General features: G+C 47.0%; 1 protein-coding gene across 3 annotated transcripts in view; it reads right to left on the bottom strand.

The window, feature by feature from the left end:
- Window positions 1-15,622: 15,622 nt before the first annotated feature.
- The window catches only part of FBXO41 (F-box protein 41), a 120,975-nt gene continuing 114,831 nt past the window's right edge, over window positions 15,623-21,766 (bottom strand). For all 3 annotated transcript variants that reach the window (XM_083756481.1, XM_083756479.1, XM_083756480.1), the window contains exons 12-13: window positions 19,201-19,316; window positions 15,623-15,791 (exon numbers count right to left, since the gene is read on the bottom strand). In XM_083756481.1, coding sequence (XP_083612607.1) covers window positions 15,729-15,791; window positions 19,201-19,316 — 179 coding nt within the window. In that variant the 3' untranslated portion in view covers window positions 15,623-15,728. The remainder of the gene's footprint in view (window positions 15,792-19,200; window positions 19,317-21,766) is intronic.

Below are 21,766 nucleotides of genomic sequence, written 5' to 3'. Positions count from 1 at the left end.
CAGGTGTCCAGGAGACCGTTGTGAAAAACCTGACGACAGCAGAGAAAAATTCAGATTCCTTAAATCAAACAGAATTTTTCAAATTCTGGATTTCTGGAGACGAAATTCGGCGTTTTGCAGGATGCCCGAAATTTGAGATCCACATTTTGTGCTGAAATCTTCCACCACTCAGTCTGGTGGTGGTGGTGATTTTTTGGAGGGGCAGGTGGGCAGAGAATTGAATCTGCATGTTTCAGATTTGCTGCGAGGAATGAAATCTCTTTGGACTCCAAGAAACAAACAATGCTTCCTAAAATGACACCACTCCTCAGCATCCTATTGCAATCCCGATAGCATCTAGCTGAGCGAGGCTCAAAATTTGATTGCAAGGGAAAGACTCCAGCGTTTGAGAACCACCAGCCATTCAGGGAACTGGCTGAGATTTAACCTGTTGATTGCCATGTCGTGTCTTTCTCCCCCCCCCCCGTGCCCTCCTCTCTCTCCCCCCCCTCACAGCTTTCCCCCTCCCATAAAGCCATTTTCCCACTTGGTATTTGGGATCTGTCTCGAGACACAGGGGGAAACAAACATTTTGGTTCTCAGAACACTGGCACATTTCCTCTAAAGACTAAAATATACATATATTTATATAATTAAAAAAATAGCTTAATTGCTGGACTCTTTCTTTCTTTCTTTCTTTCTTTCTTTCTTTCTTTCTTTCTTTCTTTCTGGCACACTAACACATTTTCTTATAATGATTGATGCAGAAAGTCACAAGTGCTTTGAGAAACGAGTTCCCCCTACACGTTTCCCTCGGTTATCTTCGGGTCCCTCTCATGCCTTGCCCTTGACCCCCCCATGACGGGTTGCAATTAATTCTGGATGTAAAACCTGTCCTGGGAGGAAAATTGCGGTGGAACGAGATGCTAGGCTAGCTTTTGAAATCCCTTTTTTCTTCTTCTGCGGCGCTCTGCGCCAAACGACGCAAACAGGATGTCCAGAAAGCGTGACCATCATGAGGTTGGTTCGGTGGCCCAAAATAATGCAGTAAAGAAAGCCCTGCTTCATGCAAAACATTGTTAGCCTATGGAACTCTCTCCCACAGGATTAAAAAGGATTGTATAAATTCATGGAGGAGAGGGCTATCAATGGTTGCTAGCCTGAATGGCTCGGCTCTGCTTCCACAGATGGAGTCAGCAATGCTTCTCAAGACCAGTTCCTGGAAACCACAGGACGGTCTTGTGTTCGAATCCTGCTTGCTGGTTTCCAACAAACATCTGGTGGGCCACTTAATTTTTGCATGCGGAGGGGAAGATCTCCTTATCTCCTAGCTATTTTGTGAACAAAGATTGTCCAAAAGCTCACGAGGCACTGGCGGAGTCAAGTCCACTTCTCTGCCATTCTGACAACACTTTTGCACCCTATATCAGAGATGGGGATATCTGTGGCCCTGAAGAGGTTGTTGAATTCCAGCTCCCAGTGGCCCCAGCCAGCATGTCCAATGGTCAGGGATGAAGAGGGGGAGTTGGCATTCAACAATGACCGGAGAACCAGGGTCTCCATCGTACCCCCTTGTCTTGGGAATCTGCCAAAGAGATCTCATCTAAGTTGGGTCTCAAGATTCTGTTTCACCAAACTGGATTATTTCTCCTTAGCGCTCCAATATTCAATTATTATCAGTGTTCCGCTCCCACAAAATCCCTTTCCACTTCATCTGGTCATATTTTAAAGATAATGTTATCCTTTGGATTTCTGTCACTTCAGCTGTCTTGGTTTTCCTCAAGGTATCCTGGGAACTGTAGTCCCTTGAAGGGCTGATGGGAGTTTTCAGACCAATAGTCATCTCATTACAGTACTGCTTTAGAGGGAAGCCATGACTCTTAAAGTGGTTTAAATCCTTAGGAGGGAGGTGCCCTTTGACATAATGGATTTATTCCGGATTAAAGAGAGCACAGGTGTCTCCAGAGTGTCATGGATTCATTCCACCAGGAATTTAGCTATGTGCCACTAAAATGGATTCAAGCACACCAAATTCATGTTTAAAAAGAAGCTGACTTTTTGCAGTTGGGGAAGCGATGAAGAAATGCGGTTAAGAAAAGGACAAACGAAAGATTAATGGGAAGACGTATAGATACCCAGCAAGCAAATCAGGATCAATGCACATTATATAACTGTATTATAATGGTGTGACCTCTCTGCAAACAAATCAGAATGAATGCGCAATAAAGACTGGCTGCAATATTACCTCTGCGTAGGCGTTTTGCAAAGCGGATCAAGAGGAATGCTCAATAAATAGAATGTTTGGAGGATCCGGTGTGACTTTTCTGGACCTCCTCTGGATGCCCCGCTTTGAGACGACCAGGGCCAGATCCATGGCCCATCTCGTCTGGCAGGCTGTCTACCAATGGTGTCCATTCAGAGTAGCCTTTCTCAACCTTGGGTCCTCAGGTGTTGTTGGACTCAGTGGCGTAGCGTGGGGGGTGCAAGGGGGGCCGGCCGCACCGGGCGCAACTTCTTGGGGGGGGGGGCGCGCTTGCTGCCTCCGGAGTCGCCGAGAAGCCGCTGCCTGCCATGCCGCCCTGGCTGCTTCAGCCGCGTCCGACAGCCGGCTCGAGGCTCCTTCCGGCCAGGTCTCCCGACGGGGCGCTGCGGGCGGAGGCTCCGGCACCAAGCGCCACGCCGCCCAGGCTCGGGTCGCTGTCTGGACGCGCGCAGCCCGCCAAACGCGCCACCGGCGGCGAATGAAGCGCCCAGCCGGAGCCACCTGCGCTCTAGTGCCTGCGCGCCAAGACCGCCCACCCGCCCCGACGGGGCCCACCCCCCGCGCCGGAGGCCGGCCGACGCACTGGCCCCAGAGGCGCCCCCTCCCCGCGCCAGAAAGAAGCCGCGTCGGGGCTAGCCGGGCCGGGGAGGGAGACCGAGAAGGCTACGCCGCAACGCCCAAAGACGCGCGTCTTGGCGCAAAGGGGCCCGCGGCACCCAGACGCGGAAGGGACCCTCTCCCCCTGACCCGCCACTGAACTGCAATTCCCAGCTCCCTTGGCAAATCCCAGTCCCCAATCCCCAAGATGCTTTATTTGAGGCAGGGGTCCTTTAATTGCAAAAACAACACCACGGAGGGCAGCAGTCACCACGGAGTTTGCCCCAGAGTAGAGCCGTCAGTATTAATGACCATGGTTAGGGGGTAGGGGGCGCAAGTTACTTGCCTTGCCCCGGGTGCTGACAACCCACGCTACGCCGCTGGTTGGACTACAAATCCCATCGTCCCTAACTGCTGGTCCTGCTAGTTAGGGATGATGGGACTTGTAGTCCAACAACATCTGAGGACCCAAGGTTGAGAAAGGCTGATCCAGCAAGTAGGCTCTTTTAACCCATTGTCATGACAACACAAGGCTAAAGGTGGCGAAAACAGATAAGCTTTAACAAAGGTGGCCTTGTAGAAACCCTAATTCACAACTCGACCCCCAAATTCAGGGAAGATGAACAGGCTTGGAGCGGGAGCAGCTGGAGAGGCGTGCCAGACAGAGCAAATAGATGTATATTTAGGGACAGAGTTTATGTGCATACACTGATTTATTTTTATTTTTGCAGGAGCAAAGGAAAGCACAGAAGGGAGTGCAGGATTCAAGTTCCTGAAACTTTCAGCTTTTAATATTTTTTTTTAAAAAACCAAGTTTATAGCCCCTTGGAAAGCATAGTTAGTATCTATTATTTGATGTGCTTAACATGTAATGACCGCTCCCCACATTAAATAGGGAGCGCCCTTCGCGTGGTTGCGTGCAGCCCCCTGGACCCTATGTGGCATCATTATCACAGGCTTGGCCTCGCCTTCCCCAGGTGAGATACCTGGAGGTCTCTGCCTACCTCAGCCAGTTGCCCAATCCCACCTGGGGAGGCGTTGCCAAGGTGATCAGGCCAGGTAGGGGGACCACCCAAGATCCTCCCCCCATTGTGTGGGCAGGGTGGTCCCCTCCCCCTACCTGGCCTGATCACCTTGGCAACACCTCAGCAGGTGGGATTGGGCAACTGGCTGAGGTAGGCGGAGACCTCCAGGTACCCCACCTGGGGAAGGCCAAGCCAAGCCTGTCTAATGGGGCCACACAGGGTTCTGGGGGGGCTGTGTGTGACCCCACAAAGGGCGCCCCCCATTTAATGTAGGGAGCGGTCATTGGGGTGGAGTCTCAGAATCTAGAAGCAGATGTCACGATCTGGGCCCAAACCCCTTGCAATACCTCTCTCTGTCCTTTGCACAAGATATTGGAACCAGAATAAATGATGCCCGATAATAACACCGCAGGGATGGGAACGTGAGGCGCAGTTGCAAATTTGCCTAATTTATGCAGCTCACAGAACCCGGTTGGCAGGGATATAGATTGCCTAAGTGCAGAATTTTCACTTTCTCACAGCCTGTCTCTGCTTTTATCTGAGATGTCAGCAAGACCGGTTGCCAAATGCTCATCTGAAGCGGAGGTTGTGTAAAGGGATCTTCTTTACATATCTGGGTTTCTCTTTCTGCACCTTTGCTGGAGATTATCTGATGGCGCTGACAGGCAAATCCTTTTCCCACCCCGCCCCTTTTGTTAAGGAAGAAAGGCCTCCGAAAGCCTGCAGAAGATTTGACAACCCCAACCAATTGATCTTGCTGCTGACAAGATTTCATATCTTTTAATAAATGTCTCCATGGCAGCAATGAAAGAGAAGATGCCACTCTCCAGAGAGCCCTGCGTGCAGTTGTGCGGGGGAAACTCTCCTTCCCCTAAAGAGATGCTGCTATGGTCTCTCTCTCTCTCTCTCTCTCTCTCTCTCTCTCTCTCTCTGTGTGTGTTTGTGTGTGAAACAGAAACAGCCCCCCACAACTTGTTGGATCAGCACTATTAAATCATGATCTCCAGAACCCAACAGCATCACACATGCACTGCCTGGATGCCTAACTCAAATCACAGCATCTTTTCAGAACATCTCTTTTGGGTCCCCTGCAGCCCTGTGGTATTAGATCTCTAAGGTTGAATTTCGTAGAGGAAGATACGGCTGAGGTGATCAAGCCAGCAACCTTTGTGAGAGACAATGGGTCAAGTTCAAGGCATTCCTGCTACTATCCAAAGCTCTAAGCCACTTGGGGCCAGTTTGCCCAAGAGACCACCTTTCCCACAGCCACTTTGGTCAGCGGAATTGGAAATATCCCAGAGGCCACAAAAGACCCATTCCACATTCTCAATCTTTTACCGTGGCAGCACCTACCCTTTGGAACTCCCTGTTGCTTGATATTAGGCAGCTGTACTCTTGTTAAAATTACTCTTATTATGTTGGAAGCTTGCCCCTTGTGGCTGGGGCAACCCAATAAGATGGGCGAGGTATAGGTAATAAATTATTATAGTGGAACCTTGGTTGTCGGACATAATCTGTTCTGGAAAACTGTTTGACATCCAAAAGTTACGAAAACCGAGCCACAATTGCTGGTGGGCAAATTCCTTTTAAAAAGTGGAGAAACGTTTGAAAATGGAAGCATTCACTTCTGGGTTGTTGGCGTTTGGATTCTGAATTGTTCGGCTTCCGAAGCATTCGACAACCGAGGTTCCACTGTATTATTATTATTATTCTTTTCGGTGTCTGCTCATTTTTGTGTGTGTGTTTAGACAAGCCAATCCAGAAAGTTGGTGTTTTTAGCCTGTAATTTTGCAGTTTTTCTCATGCCTTCAATTACTGCACATTTTTCTTAGCCTTACCATTTTGGTAAACCACTTTGAGGGTTTTCATTTTACAATCAAGCGCTATATAAAATTTTATAAAATAAATAAATAAAACAAGGCAGCGGCCCTGTCCAAATCTGTTCAGCTTCTCTTGGCACAACTGCAGAATTGGCCAAGTGCAGGTGCGTTGCCATAAAATGTTTTCCCTACCCCATGTTGGCGGTGATGACTGTCGGTTGTAGTAGAGTAATTAGGCCAGGGGTCTGTCATGTTTTGTCCCCTGTTGAGCTGCAACTGGGAGACAGAGACTTGACTTGCTCTTTGTGCAGAAACCGGCACTATCGCTTGGGGGCTTTTCCTTAGGAACCCAGTGAAGTAGCAAGATCTCTTGTTAGTTAATGCTTCGAGCCCTTCTAATCTGATGCTCGGTCTGCACAGATATGTGCAAATAAAACTAACTATATCACCAAAACTGGGGACATGGGTGGCGCTGTGGATTAAACCACAGAGCCTAGGACTTGTCGATCAAAAGGTCGGCTGTTCGAATCCCCACAACGGGGTGTGCTGCCGTTGCTCAGTCCCTTCTCCTGCCAACCTAGCAGTTCGAAAGCACGTCAAAGTGCAAGTAGATAAATAGATACCACTCCAGCGGGAAGGTAAACAGCGTTTCCGTGCGCTGCTCTGGTTCGCCAGAAGCGGCTTAGTCATGCTGGCCACATGACCCAGAAGCTGTATGCTGGCTCCCTTGGCCAATAAAGCGAGATGAGCACTGCAACCCCAGAGTCAGCCACGACTGGACCTAATGGTCAGGGGTCCCCCTTTAAAAAGGTAAAGGTACCCCTGCCCGTACGGGCCAGTCATGTCCGACTCAAGGGTTGCGTGCTCATTTCGCTCTAGAGGCCATGAGCCGGCACCGTCCGAAGACACTTCTGGGTGACGTGGCCAGCGTGACGAAGCTGCAGCTGGCGAGCCAACACCAGTGCAGCACACGGAAACGCCGTTTACCTTCCCGCTATAAAGCGGTACCTATTTATCTACTTGCACTTAAGAGTGCTTTCGAACTGCTAGGTGGGCAGGAGCTGGGACCGAACGATGGGAGCTCACCCCACTGTGGGGATTCGAACCACCGACCATACGATCGGCAAGTCCTAGGCACTGAGGTTTTACCCACAGCGCCACCCTTTACCTTTACCTTTACCTATATCACCAAAGCACCACCAAGGAAGCTGAAACCCAAGGTGCATGCTCACACTCCTAAAATTTCTCCCAGTTCGCAGATTGGGGGCCCCTCACAATCTGAAGGCTGTATAGAAAGGTAATATGGGAATATGGATGGTCATTTATCCTTACTGGATTGGGACGCAGACAAGCGCACACCCTCCACTCCGGAAAGAGCAAGGAAACAGAGAAAGCTCCGGAGAATTTTCCAGCCCTGCTCAACAGAACTGTGATATTCTCTACATGTTGGGAATCTGCAGAAAGACAACTCTGCCCTCGGCAGTCAGGGCCCACCTTGGAGGTATAAACCGCGTTGAGCTTTTTCCCCTACAATCAAGTGGCATATACATTTTATGAAGCAAACAAAGAAACTTCAGAAAGATGGAAGGAGAGCAGATGGAAGCTATACAGATGCCTTGAAATTGGTCCAAGGGGTGATGACATTTACAGGTGAAGGAAGAAAAGAAAGCTTGGCCTGCTGGCTTTAAAAGAAGCATGGGCAAATACGTCGAGGAATAGGACTAACAACAGAACTGAGCATCTATGAGCAGAAGCAGTTAATACCAGTTAATGGGAGAAGCTAATGGGAGAAGGTCCATATAGTAAAAGCTATGGTTTTCCCAGTAGTGATGTATGGAAGTGAGAGCTGGACCATAAAGAAGGACCATTTGCCGAAGAATCAATGCTTTTGAATTATGGTGCTGGAGGAGACTCTTGAGAGTCCCATGGACTGCAAGAAGATCAAACCTCTCCATTCTGAAGGAAATCAGCCCTGAATGCTCATTGGAAGGACAGATCCTGAAGCTGAGGCTCCAAGACTTTGGCCACCTCATGAGAAGACTCCCTAGAAAAGACTCTGATGTTGGGAAAGATGGAGAGCAAAGGAGAAGGGGATGACAGAGGACGAGATGGTTGGACAGTGTTCTCGAAGCTACCAGCATGAATTTGACCAAACTGCGGGAGGCAGTGGAAGATAGGAGTGCCTGGTGTGCTCTGATCCAGGGGGTCATGAAGAGTCGGACACGACTAAACGACTAAACAACAACAACAATGGGAGAAGCAACAGCAAGAAATTGCTGCTACCCTCATGCCCTGCTTGTGGGCTCCTCTACGACTCCTCTATGACCCTGATCAGTAGACAGTTTTCATTTTTTCTGGGACAGCAGCTGATGCCATGGACCCGAGATGTGCACTGACCACATCCCTCTGGCATTTCCCATCTCCTGCACTGGCTGCATAAACTTCCACCATGGATCTGGTCTGACACTCTTCCCCTTAGTAGCCGACTGTGGCATTCAGGGCACTTTCTTCTACCCATACTCAAAATCCAAGCTACTTACGTAGGACTTGGCCAAAGTTCAATGCAGTTCAATACTGTCTACTCTGACTGGCATTGCCTTTGCAGAGTGTCAGGCAGGGGTCTCTTCCAGATCTACATTGTGCCCTTCCGCATGCAAGCAAGATCCTTGCCCATAAAATGCTCCCTCCTCCTTCTCCTCCTCGTCTGGTGTTGGTGCTTAAGCCATGTGCTCCCACTGGCCAATGCTTGAGCCAGCCCTGGATCTTAGAAGCAGATCCCATGCCACAAATGGCAGAGGCGTACGTTTCACTTCGTTCGGATAGCGCCACGTGCTAAATGACACGACGCAGAAGGCTTCACGCTCAAAGTTTCCCTCTTCCCGCGCAGACTGACACCACAAAGCTTCAACATTTGACAGTTCTACAAAACCGCATCGGAGCAGCAACAGCACCAACAAGCCAGGCAGCTGCAGCCACCAGAAACGGGCTTCGATCTTTGCAAAATGCAAAGAGGCGTCTCCACTTTGCAAACCAAACCCACGCGGCGGCAGAGGCGCTTCATGCACCAGCTGTGCCGGATTTTCCCCAGGTTCATTTTGCTCAGCAGAAGGTGACACTGCAAAGAGGGAGGTGTGAAAATTTGCTTGGAAAGAGCGAAAGATAAATCGCTGCCTTTTGCGGGCGGCGACTCCGCCATCTGTCCCCATCTCCCTCCAAAGCACGGTCAGTGCTGGGCAGTCTCCTTCCAAGTCAAAGGGTCAGCAGGTACTTTGAGGGGTGGGGGAATCTGTCAATTTTGATTTCTTCCAGTTTCTCAGTGTTCCAATCTTAATCCACATTTTGCAGCAACTTGCAATTTTTCTTTTTTTTTCTTTTTAAAAAAGTGCTCATGAAAATCCATCACATTTTCATGCAAATTTCTCCCAATAAACACATATTTGTATGCAATTTCACAGACCGAAGACATTTCCCCACAGCATTTCCCCTGATTGTGCTATTTTCACTGATGTATGCATTTATATGCACATTTAACACAATTCCCTTTTAGGGGGGCACACATTACTTGTCTGGAGAAATGCATCACAAAATTAGGGGATATGTGGATTTCAAAGTTCCTGTGCTGTTTTGGAAAAATGTGAATCTGGGAAATTTGAATTTGAATGCAATCTGAACCAAATTCCTCCCCCACTCCTTGCTACTATATAGGTAGCAACTGCATAGCATAGCACAGGGGTTGGCAACGTGTGGCCCATGGGCCAGATGCAGCCCACGAAGACTGTTTTACTGGCCCACGAGCCACTCCCTTGGCGAGTCCCCCCCCACGCTGCGCTAAACCAGTGCAGCACAGCATGGGGACTTGCCAAGTGGCGCTGGAAACCGCATATGCGCATGCGCAGATACCGGAAACTGCATCTGCACATGCCTAGATGCCAAAAAACGCTTCTGTGTGGGTGTGATTTTCGGCATCTGGGCATGTGCAGACGCGATTTCTGGCATCGTGCTGCGCCGGTCCAGCCCACGGAGCATCTCAGCGGGAGTGATCCGGCCCATGGCTGGTAAGCCTTGCCGACCCCTTGTATAGCCTCTCTGCACAAAAATAGCCACCCCAATTTTGCAGAAGCTGAACTGCTGTTGGGAAATGCCCCCTCCCCAATACACTGTGGCTCAACTTCCACTTGCATGCAAATTTCTCAATGAGTGCACCATCAAGTCATAGCCTGTGTATGAACTTGCCATCATAGTGCAATCCCCATAGAAAAGGATGTTCATATGCCCCCTTGCTTTTTAAGCGAAAACTGCTTGCACACCCAAGCCCTTTTCATAAATCTGGGTTCTTCTCCATGTATTTAGCAGATGTGGGCAGGGAGAGCAGAGCCTGTTGCCCCACACTGTACCCATTGAAGGCATGGAGGGCAACCCAAACCTCTGAGCAGGGCTTCAGCTGTGAGCCGTTGAGAGTGGAGCGATCGATTGAGGCACGCTGATGTGCTAAGCAGCTCTTCAACCTGAGCATGCCATTTCCTGCACTATCCGTTCAATTAATGTTTATATTCCCCAAAGGCCTTTAGAACACCCTCACGGAACCCAGTAATACAAATGATCACATTAAGAAAAAATCATTTGCCTTCAAAGCATTGCAGAGACATTTTCTGCCTCCCACCCAGCTTTCTCTTAAAAGAACACAAAACAGGTTTTTGGCTCAGATTTACGTTATGACACCCAGCAGGTCAGGGGGCTTGATCCAGCTCCTGTTAGTCTGCAGTTCTCTACATGCTTTCCATTGAACTCAGTTAGACCTACTTCTGAACAGATAAGTGCAGAACAAAGTAAAACACTTTTAAGTCTTATTGATGCCCATAGAAGAAAGTTAAGCTCTGTGGTTTCCCATTGGAATCTGTGAGGTTTGCAGGTGCTAACTGGATCATGGCCCCAACTATCTGATTTCTGGGTAAAGAATAAGAATAATAAACATATGTTTTAAACAGGAAAGAAAACATATATCAAAAGTGCTCAGGTCCTGCTCAAAGGGTGCAAGGGTTAACACTGGGGGGGGGGGGGATAATTTCCAGCCAACATCACATCATCATCCACTTACAAACCTCTTTTTTCCTACCTTCGCAGCACAGTGAGCTGTGAGACTGATGGTGTGGGGGACAGGGAAGAAGGGAAGGCCATGAACCAGTCAGGGATTTATGATAATAATAATAAAAGGGAAGGAGACCACACACCCATAGCTCAATTTTGACCAAAGTTTACAGGCAGAGAATCTCACAGTTATCATCATCATCATCATCATCATCCTTATTTTCTTTAAAAAAGAGAAAATAAATAGTGACATCATTCCACCCAATAAATAAATAAACACGTAAGTAAGTAAATAAATAAATAAATAAATAAACATCTTGCTCTCCTCGCCCTCCCCCAATAACCCTCCAAACCTAGAGATGAAATATCTCTTAGAAGACACTTTGGTCTCTGTTCCTCTGAGTCACACCTTTTAATCTTGCTCTTCCACCTTCCCTCCCAGTTATATGTCCTGGTAACATGAAATCGTGGCTTCCCAGGCGAATCGCTGCGCACCATGCACAGTTCTTGACCGCTGCCCTCTGTTCACACATCCCTTGGAATGCGATCTTGGGGGCAACAAGAGGAAAAGGAGGGAAAGATTCCCCCTCCCGGTAGCCACTCTATCCAGTCGAATGCCATTGCTTGGAGGACTTGCGGTGGCTGGATGCTGTCACAGCTGCCCCCCGCTTCCAAAAATGAAAGAATGTTCCAGCTAAATCCACAGCCCTGAGGGCACATCCCTGGATTAATCAGGGGGACCCGAACCTTAGATTCTTCCACTACCAGAGACTCTGCAGAAAGATGCATTAGAACGAGGGCAAGAAAGATAGTATCAGGCCAGAATTGACTCTTGAGTCCTCCTCACATCCGATGGGCTGGTTTCCTCTCTGGCACTCTCTTTCAAAAAGGAAAAGAAGGCGAGAGGGGGCAGAAAGTAATGGAAACTGTAGTCATAGCAGCAGCAAACATCCTCGTGAGCTGACCTTCTCTGCCCTTGATGAACGAGGAGGAACCAAAATAAATAAATCAGTCCCCAAAACTACTCTCAGTTAAAGCAATCCCTCACTAAGAACAGAGCATAGCGACACATGCTGAGTAAATAACTTTGCTTTAAAATCTCTCTTCGTCTTTTTTTATTATTCTTTATAGAAATAAATACTGACTTTTCTTGAATTTAAGGTAACGTTTGTTCAAGTTTCTGCACTGTGTCAAAGGCGACTGTTCAAGGTCATGGTTTATCGCCACTGCCAGAAAACTCTTGTGTTTAAAAAGTATCAAAATGTGGAATTTAGGAGGCTCGTGTTCACTTTCTCCTCCATCCTTGTTGCTTTTCGTTTCATTCCTTCTTATCGGATGATTATTTTTAATTTTTGCTGGTTTTTTAGGCATCCTTTTAGACTCTTCGGACCACACCAAACACTTTGCTCCCTTCCTCCTCCTGTCCCTTCAGTGTCACCTCCAGGGCCATGATGAAAAAAGAAACTTTGGCAAAATGGCTGCCTTCCTTGTAAACACGAGGGTGCCCTGCTCCTTGAAGACTGCATTTCTCAGAATGCAGTGCATCTCAAGCTGCAGGTGGAGCAATGCATTCTGGGGCCTCCTTCCTGCAAAAGCTCTACATTTACTCCATTATTTGTGACCTTTGTGCCCTCACAACAGGAGAACAAAAAACCTCCAAAGGTTGTGCAAGTCTTTCGGAATCAGGATTAAAATAAAATAAAAATCACTACCTGTGAGAGTTGGCTGCTAGAAAAGGCAATAATTCTGTGAAGCAGAACTGGATTTTTGCAGATCCAAAATCTCTGTGAGGGTTCCGTTGACCCTCCATTTCTCTGAATTTTCACTCTCCCCAGTATATGAATTCTTAGAGACTATTTATTGCCTGTCCAAACTGAGAGACCTTCTTAGGGCAATTTAACACTTCACATGGCACCAAACGTAGGTTTTCCACCCAATGTGTCACTTGGCCGGGAGCTGCAAGTAGATCTGTCAATTTTTTTAAGTCCTCATGAAAGCCCAACAGCTTTTGAGTGTGAATTTCTCCTAACACTAGAATCAGCAGCAATCCATACCTAAGATTTCAGGGCCTAAATGCCTAGAGTTGGCCTTTGGAGAAGGAGGTTAATTGGGGGGGGGGGTGAATAGAGGAGGGCAGACCCTGCAGACCGTCTGTTCTCTAATTTGCAGCCAGCTCCTGCTGGGCTGAAGCTTGCAACCTGCATGTACACTCTTCTTAATTATTTTAAATATCTATATTAAAGGCACACTTTCCACTTGGCCCTAAAAAGTCCTCTGAGTCTTGTTCAGGCAACTACTCTCTCCCCTGTGTGGGTCCAGGGAGCGCCTTCCATGGGGCTCTGTCCAGGGTCCTGAAACATTCTGATTCAGGGCCCATTCAGACTTCCACTTGTCTCGTCCCTAAAAAGCATGGGTTCAAGTGGTTTTGCTTCTGCTCCACCACCTTCCCCTGTGGAACACCCATTCCTTAGCAATAAATCTGAGCAACCGTCCATTGGAGAAAACCCGAGTGACGTTTGCTCCGATTCAGTGGCAAATGATAACACGGCCCTAAGAAGGATTAACCTTTTCACTTTGAATGGTGCATTGAGGAACCCCAGATGCTGCCTAAACTAATTTGCAGTTTCTGCAGCCTTCCTGTTCACTGAGGGTTCTGTGTTCAAGAACCCCCCCAAATCAACATGGTGTTATCATCAAGTGTGCTTTGCACAACTTATTCTTGCCACAGAATTCTTGGTGCTTTTTGGTTGCAACATAAGGAATAAGGATCCTCTCTCCTTTTTTTTGGGGGGGGGGAGACTGATTATCAGTTTTCTCTCTCAGGTAATACCACTCAAGTAATAGAAGCTTTAGAACCCACCATATATAGTCCTATATGTCTTTTTCAAATAACTTATCTTTGTAACTACAGTTAAGCCTGCAACTTACACTGCATTCTGAGAACTGTGCATAAATCCAAAATTGTGTATAATCAAAACACATTGGTGCAATGGCGTATAGGATTGCCATTTTTCTTGGATGCATGCCCCCTTTTAATTTTTTTTTTTTTTGCAAAGTGCATAAAGCTGAATATAAGTTAAATGTGTATAAGTTGCAGGCTTACTGTACTGAACTGGGAGTCCAACAGCTACTTGATAAGGGTTGGCTCCGATAAGGGTTGGCTCTGAGATGGGGGTTTCCCTGTTTTTTCTGGCATGGAGCTTGTGCCTTCATCAGCTGCACACCAGGCAGAAACCCAACAGGTCAGCCTCGCCCCCCCCCCCCAAGAATGGAGATACTCTGATGGAATAAAAACAGCTTCGGATAATTCCAGCTGATGAAGGCACAGAGTAGCGACCCTTGGCTTAGACTCAGAAATGCTTCCCGCGAGTCCTCTCTCAAGGTCAGCCCTCGACTGCCCCTGGGGATTCAGCATAAATGCTATGCCAGAAAGGATTTTCTCAGGTTGATCAAATGCTTTGGCTGTGAGTTTATAAGCCAGGCTCCTCCTTGCAGGATCTGGAACCTGCACTTGCTAGCTGTGTCATTTTTGCTGCGGATCCATCGTCACAGCAGGATGCTGACTGCAAACTCCATCCTTCTGCTTCCCCAAGAAATCCAACTGAAGCAAAGCCATCTGCCTGAGAAATTCGGGCAGAGCTGGTTCCTCTCATTTCTGGTAGCTATGTGCTCCCTAAATCTTGGCATAAACGGCAGGGATTGGGAACTGGTTAATGTCGGGGGCCACTTAATACCTGGAGGGCACTTGCAGATCTGTAAATTAGGGGGGGGGGGGACGACTGGCTCTCCCTGCCTCCAGGAAAGCAGGCAAGGTAGGGATGATGGATGGAGGAGGCTTACATTCAAAGCAGAAACGTCTCCTTTCCACTGTGCCAATTGCCAAACGATTAATCACTCGGTGAAGCCACCCGCCAGAAGAGGAAGGCGGCGGCTTTCCATGAATCAGGAAAAAGTTGGTGGCAAGAGATGAAAAGAGGATGTTGCAGGCAAAGATGCTTTATGGCCTGTGCAGGAGAGAGAACAAGGGCTCAGCGGCCCAGATCTTGGGTTCAATCCTCAGCATCTCCTGGGAGGACTGGGAAAGACTCCCTGCCTGAAACCATGGAGAGCAGCTATCAGTCCATATAGACAATACTGAGCTAGATGGACCAAGGCCTGACTCTGTATAAGGCAACTTCCTATGTTCCTGGCTCCAAGACGGAAATTGGTGCATGGGGAGAACATTCCAGGGTTCCTCTGCAAGGTAGGAGATTTGTTTTCTTAGGATTGTAGCGGTCTCTGGCCGCAAGGAAATCCGGCTTTGCCTTTTCTTTCATAAGAGAGAGGGAAAAAATCAAAACGAACAGGAACCCCTACTTCTGCCCACAATAGGAACTGCCCCCTCCCTCATTAAAAAACCAAGAGAGAGCGAGAGAAAGCGCCCGAAAGGAAAGAGATGAAATGAGGCTCCAAGGCGATGGAGTTTCATACGGAAGGAACGACCAGTCATTTCCACAAAGGAGGAGGGCGAATCGAAGGAGTCCAGTGAGCCCCGTTGATTTGTCACCCTTGGCCGAGAAGTTGTTGAAGGGCGAAAAGAAAGAGAGTCTCAACGGCAAAGGAAGGATCTGCAAAGAAGGACCAAGCTTCCCTTGCACAGCTGCCTCCGTGAGATGAAAGGAGGAGGAGGAGAAGGAAAAGGGGTGTTCCCGCTGGCAGTCTGGAGAAATTCCTATGCCGGGCGTTTTGTTGTGTGTGTTTTCATAGCACCATCATCTCAGCAATACAGCTGACCCTTCACCGCACGGAAAAGGAGCTCGTCGCGCCCAGTCCGGAAGGCCTGCTCAAAGATGCGTGCGCTCGGCTGGGAGAACTGAGGCTGGCAGGCAGGCTGCTGGTGTTGGCGCCAGGATGTCTTTACTAACAGACGGGCAGGAGGTGTTAATCTGGGGTGCGCATTGGTCTCTCCCCTTGCAAAGGTTAACAGCCAGCTTCCACCTTAATGTGTAAAATCTTTGAAAAGCCCGGCCTCTTCTTCAGGGCCTGGAAGAGATAGAGAAGAGAGAGACGGCAATAAATTTCAGGGGAAGTGGTGTGCGGGAGGAAACAGGCTGCTCCAATTGGGGCAGAGCTTCTTCTTCTTCTTAATTCTTTTTAACAACACTTAAAATAAACAACAAAGAATAAAAAATAAAAAGGGAGAACGTGAAAGGATAAACTATAACCCTATAAGAAATAACAATTGCAATTCCATACATACTTACCTAATATATAGATAGTGGCATTATACATACCGTATTTTTCCGTGTATAACCATATTTTTTAAACCAAAAAATTAGGTTTGAAATTGGGACTCGTCTTATACACGGGAAGCGCTGAGGGGTGTTTTCTTAATTTGGAGTCCCCCAAAATAGGGGGCATCTTATACACGGAAAAATACGGTATATATTTATTTTTTAACCTAAACGGGTTCCAAATTTCATTATATCCCCCCCCCCCCGCAAACTCTACTTCTATAAGCAATCTACTCATAATCGTGTTTTCAATCCATTGATTAAATGGAGATGTCAATTTATCTTTCCAATGCAGCAATGTAAGTCTTTTGGCCACAGTAAGGGTAGGAAGAATCCATTTACGTTCCTCAGTTGTCAAATTCCATGTCGTATATATGTAGCTCAAAAGAATATTTTCCCATACAGTCATATTTATATAATCCACTACTTTCTCCCAAAACGTAATAAGTATAGGTCATTGTAAAAACAGGTGTTTTAAAGAAATATTATCCTTATTACATCTCCAACAAGACAGTTCTTTTCCATACAAATGCCGTGGAATTCCAATAATTTTTAAATGTTTGGGCCAAAGAGAGGGAATGTTTTCTGGCCGGGTGGGTCAGATCCTTATGTCCTCAACTTGGGGGGGAGGCAAATTTGACAGGTGAGGGGGGTTGCCCACCTGTCAATCACCCTGTGCCATAGCAGTGGCAGGTGACATGGCGCTTTGACGCCCCGACTACCGGGACTTCAAAACACAGAATGGGGGCTGTTTGAAAGCCCCTTTGCAAACAGATGAACTGGCACTCACATTTTAGGTAGAATCAATCTCTGCCCTCCTGTGCACCCACTGACATAACCTGCTATTATTATGATTTATTAAATTTGTATACCGCCCTTCAGCTGCAGATCTCAGGTAAGTACATTATAATGGAGTGACTTGTTGTTGTTGCTTAGTCGTTTAGTCGTGTCTGACTCTTCATGACCCCCTGGACCAGAGGCCGCCAGGCACTCCTGTCTTCCACTGCCTCTCACAGTTTGGTCAAACTCATGCTGGTAGCTTCCAGAACACTGTCTCACCATCTTGTCCTCTGTTGTCCCCTTCTCCTTGTGCCCTCCATCTTTCCCAACACCAGGGTCTATTCCAGGGAGTCTTCTCTTCTCAGGAGGTGGCCAAAGTATTGGAGCCTCAGCTTCAGGATCTGTCCTTCCAGTGAGCACTCAGGGCTGATTTCCTTCAGAATTGAGAGGTTGGATCTTCTTGCAGTCCATGGGACTCTCAAGAGTCTCCTCCAGAACCATAATTCAAAAGCATCCATTCTTCAGCGATCAGCCTTCTTTATGGTCCAGCTCTCACTTCCATACATCACTACTGGAAAAACCATGGCTTTAACTATACGGACCTTTGTCGGCAAGGTGATGTCTCTGCTTTTTAAGATGCTGTCTAGGTTTGTCATTGCTTTTCTCCCAAGAAGCAGGCGTCTTTTAATTTCGTGACTGCTGTCACCATCTGCAGTGATCATGGAGCCCAAGAAAGAAAAATCTCCCACTGCCTCCATTTCTTCCCCTAATTGCCAGGAGGTGATGGGACCAGTGGCCACGATCTTAGTTTTTTTGATGCTGAGCTTCAGACCATATTTTGCGCTCTCCTCTTTCACCCTCATTAAAAGGTTCTTTAATTCCTCCTCACTTTCTGCCATCAAGGTTGTGTCATCTGCATATCTGAGGTTGTTGATATTTCTTCCAGCAATCTTAATTCTGGTTTGGGATTCATCCAGCCTAGCCTTTCACATGATGAATTATGCATGTAAGTTAAATATTGGAGTGACTGGCCAGTGTTAAAAAAAAAATGGCCTTATGGACCAAATCTGACCTGCAGGCCAGAGGTTCCCCACCCCTGATTTGGGTGAATGAGACTGGCCCTCTAATCTCTGCCTGCCTAAGTCAGTCCTCACTTGCCTGCCATCTTACCTACAGCCAGTCATGGGGTGGCTCTGCTTGTCATTTATTTAGCATTGCCTGCACTGACTGGCAGTGGCGCTCCAGGTTTTGTCAGCTGAAGACTGGGGAAAAAAAGGCTTAAAAGTACTTCCCCACAAAAACCAGAGTCCTTTCTGTTGCAGATAATCCAGACGGAAATTCCCAGGTGTCAAAAAGGGTTATTTATGTATGCCACTACTGCAGCCCGTGTTTTGTTACCCCCCAAGTGGAAAATGAGTGAGGTCTCAACCAAAGAACAATGGCAGCTTAAGATGATGGAATATGCACAGCTTGCAGACTTAACATACAGAATAAGATAACAAGAAGAACATACGTTTAGAGAAGATTGTAAAATGTTTAATGAATATATGGGAGGGGGGGAATTGTGTACAGCTGAAAACATCGGCAGCATAAAGATAAATTCAGCAGTGTAAATAATTTTGATGGATGTAATAATGGAATACTGAATGGTTTAGTTTGTGTAAAATATGCAGGGATTTAAGATATGCATAATGAACCATGGAAAGAGAAAAAAGGAAGTCGTTGATATTTTAAGGATGTTTAAAAGAATTCAGTGGACCCTCGAGTTATGTACCGCTCTGGATACATAACTTTTGGGTTGTGATCGCGGCAAACCTGGAAGTGTACACTTCCAGGTTTTGCCGCGCATGGATGCGCAGAAGTGCTCTATTGTGCCGCGTGCATGTACAGAAGTGGCGCCTCCAGTTACGGACTTCTGAGGTTAAGTACGGACCCCCGGGATGAATTTAATTCTTATCCGGAGGGTCCACTGTATTTTAAACTGTAAAACAGAAAATTTAATAAAAATTATACATATTAATATAATATAATATAATATAATATAATATAATATAATATAATATAATATAATATAATATAATATAATATTTAATATATAATTTTCTAAAAAAATGTTTAGGGGTACTCTCATTTTGACTACAGAAAATCACCATTTTATAGTTCAAATCGGGCAAAATAAATACAGTAAATGGACAAAAGTACAAAGATTCATAAAATGTTTAGGGGTATGCGTACCTCTGCGTCCCTCCCAGAAAAAAAGCACTGCATAAAAAGACTGAACCTGGGATCTCTGAGGATGAGCTCTTGCCACTTCTTTCTCCAAGCAAGCCCATTGCTAAAAAGGCAATAAGGATTAGACCAAGTGGGAATCTCATTACCTGGAGTTTGGTCACCATTTCCTCAAACATCTTCCTGGCCTCAGAACTGTTTGGTTCCTTAAAGTAGTCCGAGATCCCAACCTGCACCACGATGGACTTCAGGTTCCGGCATACACCTTTAAGGAAAGAGAAATGTCTTCAGCATGAAATCTGGGTTGGGAGGTTTCCTCTTCTCTTGGGGGAAAAACACACACACGAGAGGTGAAGAAAAAGGCAACCCCTGTTTCTGCTTCATGACCAAGGGGGGTGGGGGAAGTCGGGGGACTTCATGGCTACCAGGGGGAGACCTTAAACAGGGGTCAGCAAACTTACCGCGCCTCAGGCGCTGATCACGCTGCAGGCGAGAGGGTGGGGGAGCGCATGCTCATATGCATGTGCGCACGCTATTTCCGGTGCACTTCTGGGTCGGAGGAGCACTGGAAATAGCCTGTGCGCATGTGCACAGGCCTCCTCTGACCTGGATGTGCACCGGAAATAACGCTTGTGCATGCCCAAATAATGCTTGCACATGCACAAATAATGCTTGCGCATGTGCACAAGCTATTGCCGGTGCTCCTCTGACCTGGAAGTGGGCAGCTGCGCAGTGCTGGTAAGAGGGGCGGCGGGGGGCGCTGCGGGCCGGATAAACGAGTCCCGCAGGCCTTAGTTTGGGGACCCCTGACCTTAAGGGTGTTATTGTGTCACACTGGCGACCCCTGCAGGAGAGAAGCTGCTATTTCACCTTGAACCCTGACGATCTCCACTTTGTATGATCACGAAAGGTCAGGGTTCTAGTCCTCAAGACTGTACAAAAAACAACAACCCAAAGAAGACCGATGTATTTGCTACAACTCCAGCACCCTTATTATTTAAAGGAGCATCCTTGGTGGTTCTTCCCCCCCACCTCTGAAAAAACTAGAGGGAAAGCCCTCTGCGTAAATCCATTTAAGGCATCGCTTATGGCATTAATTGTGGGTAGCAGCTGCCAGAATTCTGCTAAATTAAATGCTAATAATCATCTGTGATATGAGCTAGTAATCACTATTTTGGAAAATTGCTAGCAGCAGCTGATACGGCTGTGCGAGAGGTGAAGTTTGCTTGAGCCGTTCATATCTCTAACTGTGCCTCCTCTTCTTTTAATTTAATAAATCGGGCTGCGAGCTTTCAATTAGCAGATAAATCCACAAAGTAGATCAATTAATAGATCCCCGAATTAGTAGATTTAATCAGTGGGGCTCAGAGTTAAGGGGATGCTTGCTAAATTTTGCATGTGCTTTGGCTCTTTCCTAGGGAAAAGAGAAGGAAAGTCATGTTATAGGTGGACATTCCTTCTGACAATGCTTTTAAATTCCCCCATGAAATAAAACAAAAAGATTAGGCTTATTGAGGATTGGTAACATTCTCACTGCATTTTAATTTACCTAATTAACACAAGCAGGTCAAACAACTAAAAGGTCATTAATTGTTGGGCAGCGATGCTAATTGATTATTTGTGTAAAAAACAGTAGGGCGTGTCGCCTAGCAAACTTCCTGGATATCTGTAACGAAGCAGCTCTGGCGGGAAGTCAGCCTCTGCTATTTTTAACAGTGAAATTCTCTATAAATACTCTACTTGGCACTTGTTCCTTCACAGCCAAGTCCCAACTGAAAAGAAAACCTGAGCTTCTCTGAAGCTTTGTACCTCTTGATGGGAGAAAAGGTGTGTGAGGAAAGTAGATTTTTCTTCTTTCCCACATATCCAGGTGGGATACAGCCAAAATAGACATAAGATCTGGGCTTGCAAGGCCTTTTTGGAGGGTGTGTTTGGGGGGGTCAATAGGACCATTTTTTAATTTTGAGTTAGTGCTATGGGTACAAATAAAAAAATGGCTGCCATCAGGTGTGTGACATAACACAAAATGGCTGCCGTGAGGTTTGTGGCATAATACAAAATGGCTGCCAAGGTGTGTGTGAGGCATAATACAAAATGGTTGCCATGGAGTGTGTAGCATAACACAAAATGGTTGCCACGGGGTGTGCGGCATAATACAAATGGCTGCCATTGGGTGTGTGGCATAATATAAATGGTTGCCATGGGGTGTGTGGCATAATACAAAATGGCTGCCACAGGGTGTGTGGCATAACCCAAAATGGCTGCCAAGGTGTGTGTGCCATAACCCAAAATAAGGAAGAAGAGCAAATAGTACCATACACTCTGGATTTTTGAGGGGATTCTACTGATAATAATAATAAGAAGAATAAGAACAATAATTTATTATTTATACCCTGCCCTTCTGGCTGGGCTTCCCCAGCCACTTTGGGCAGCTTCCAACAAAATACTGAGATACTTTGTGGGTGCCATACTGGTCATACTGGCTGGCACACTGGCACCCATGGGTGCCATGTTGGCAACCCCTGTGATAAAATAAAAAAAAGTCAGGCTAATGGCCAGGGCTTTTCTCCCCCAGCTGGAACTCACTGGAACTCCGTTCCGGCCCCTCTCAGGTGGGCGCCATTGCCCCTATATAAGAGAACAAGGGAGGTGTTCCTGGTGACTTCTGGCACCTCTTTTTCTGGAAAAGCCACACTGCTAATGGCCCACCTAGTC

The sequence above is a fragment of the Podarcis gaigeae genome (genome assembly GCF_964106915.1).
Source record: "Podarcis gaigeae genome assembly, chromosome: 9".
In the NCBI taxonomy this organism is placed as follows: domain Eukaryota; kingdom Metazoa; phylum Chordata; class Lepidosauria; order Squamata; family Lacertidae; genus Podarcis; species Podarcis gaigeae.
This window is presented reverse-complemented; position numbering and strand designations above follow the sequence as displayed.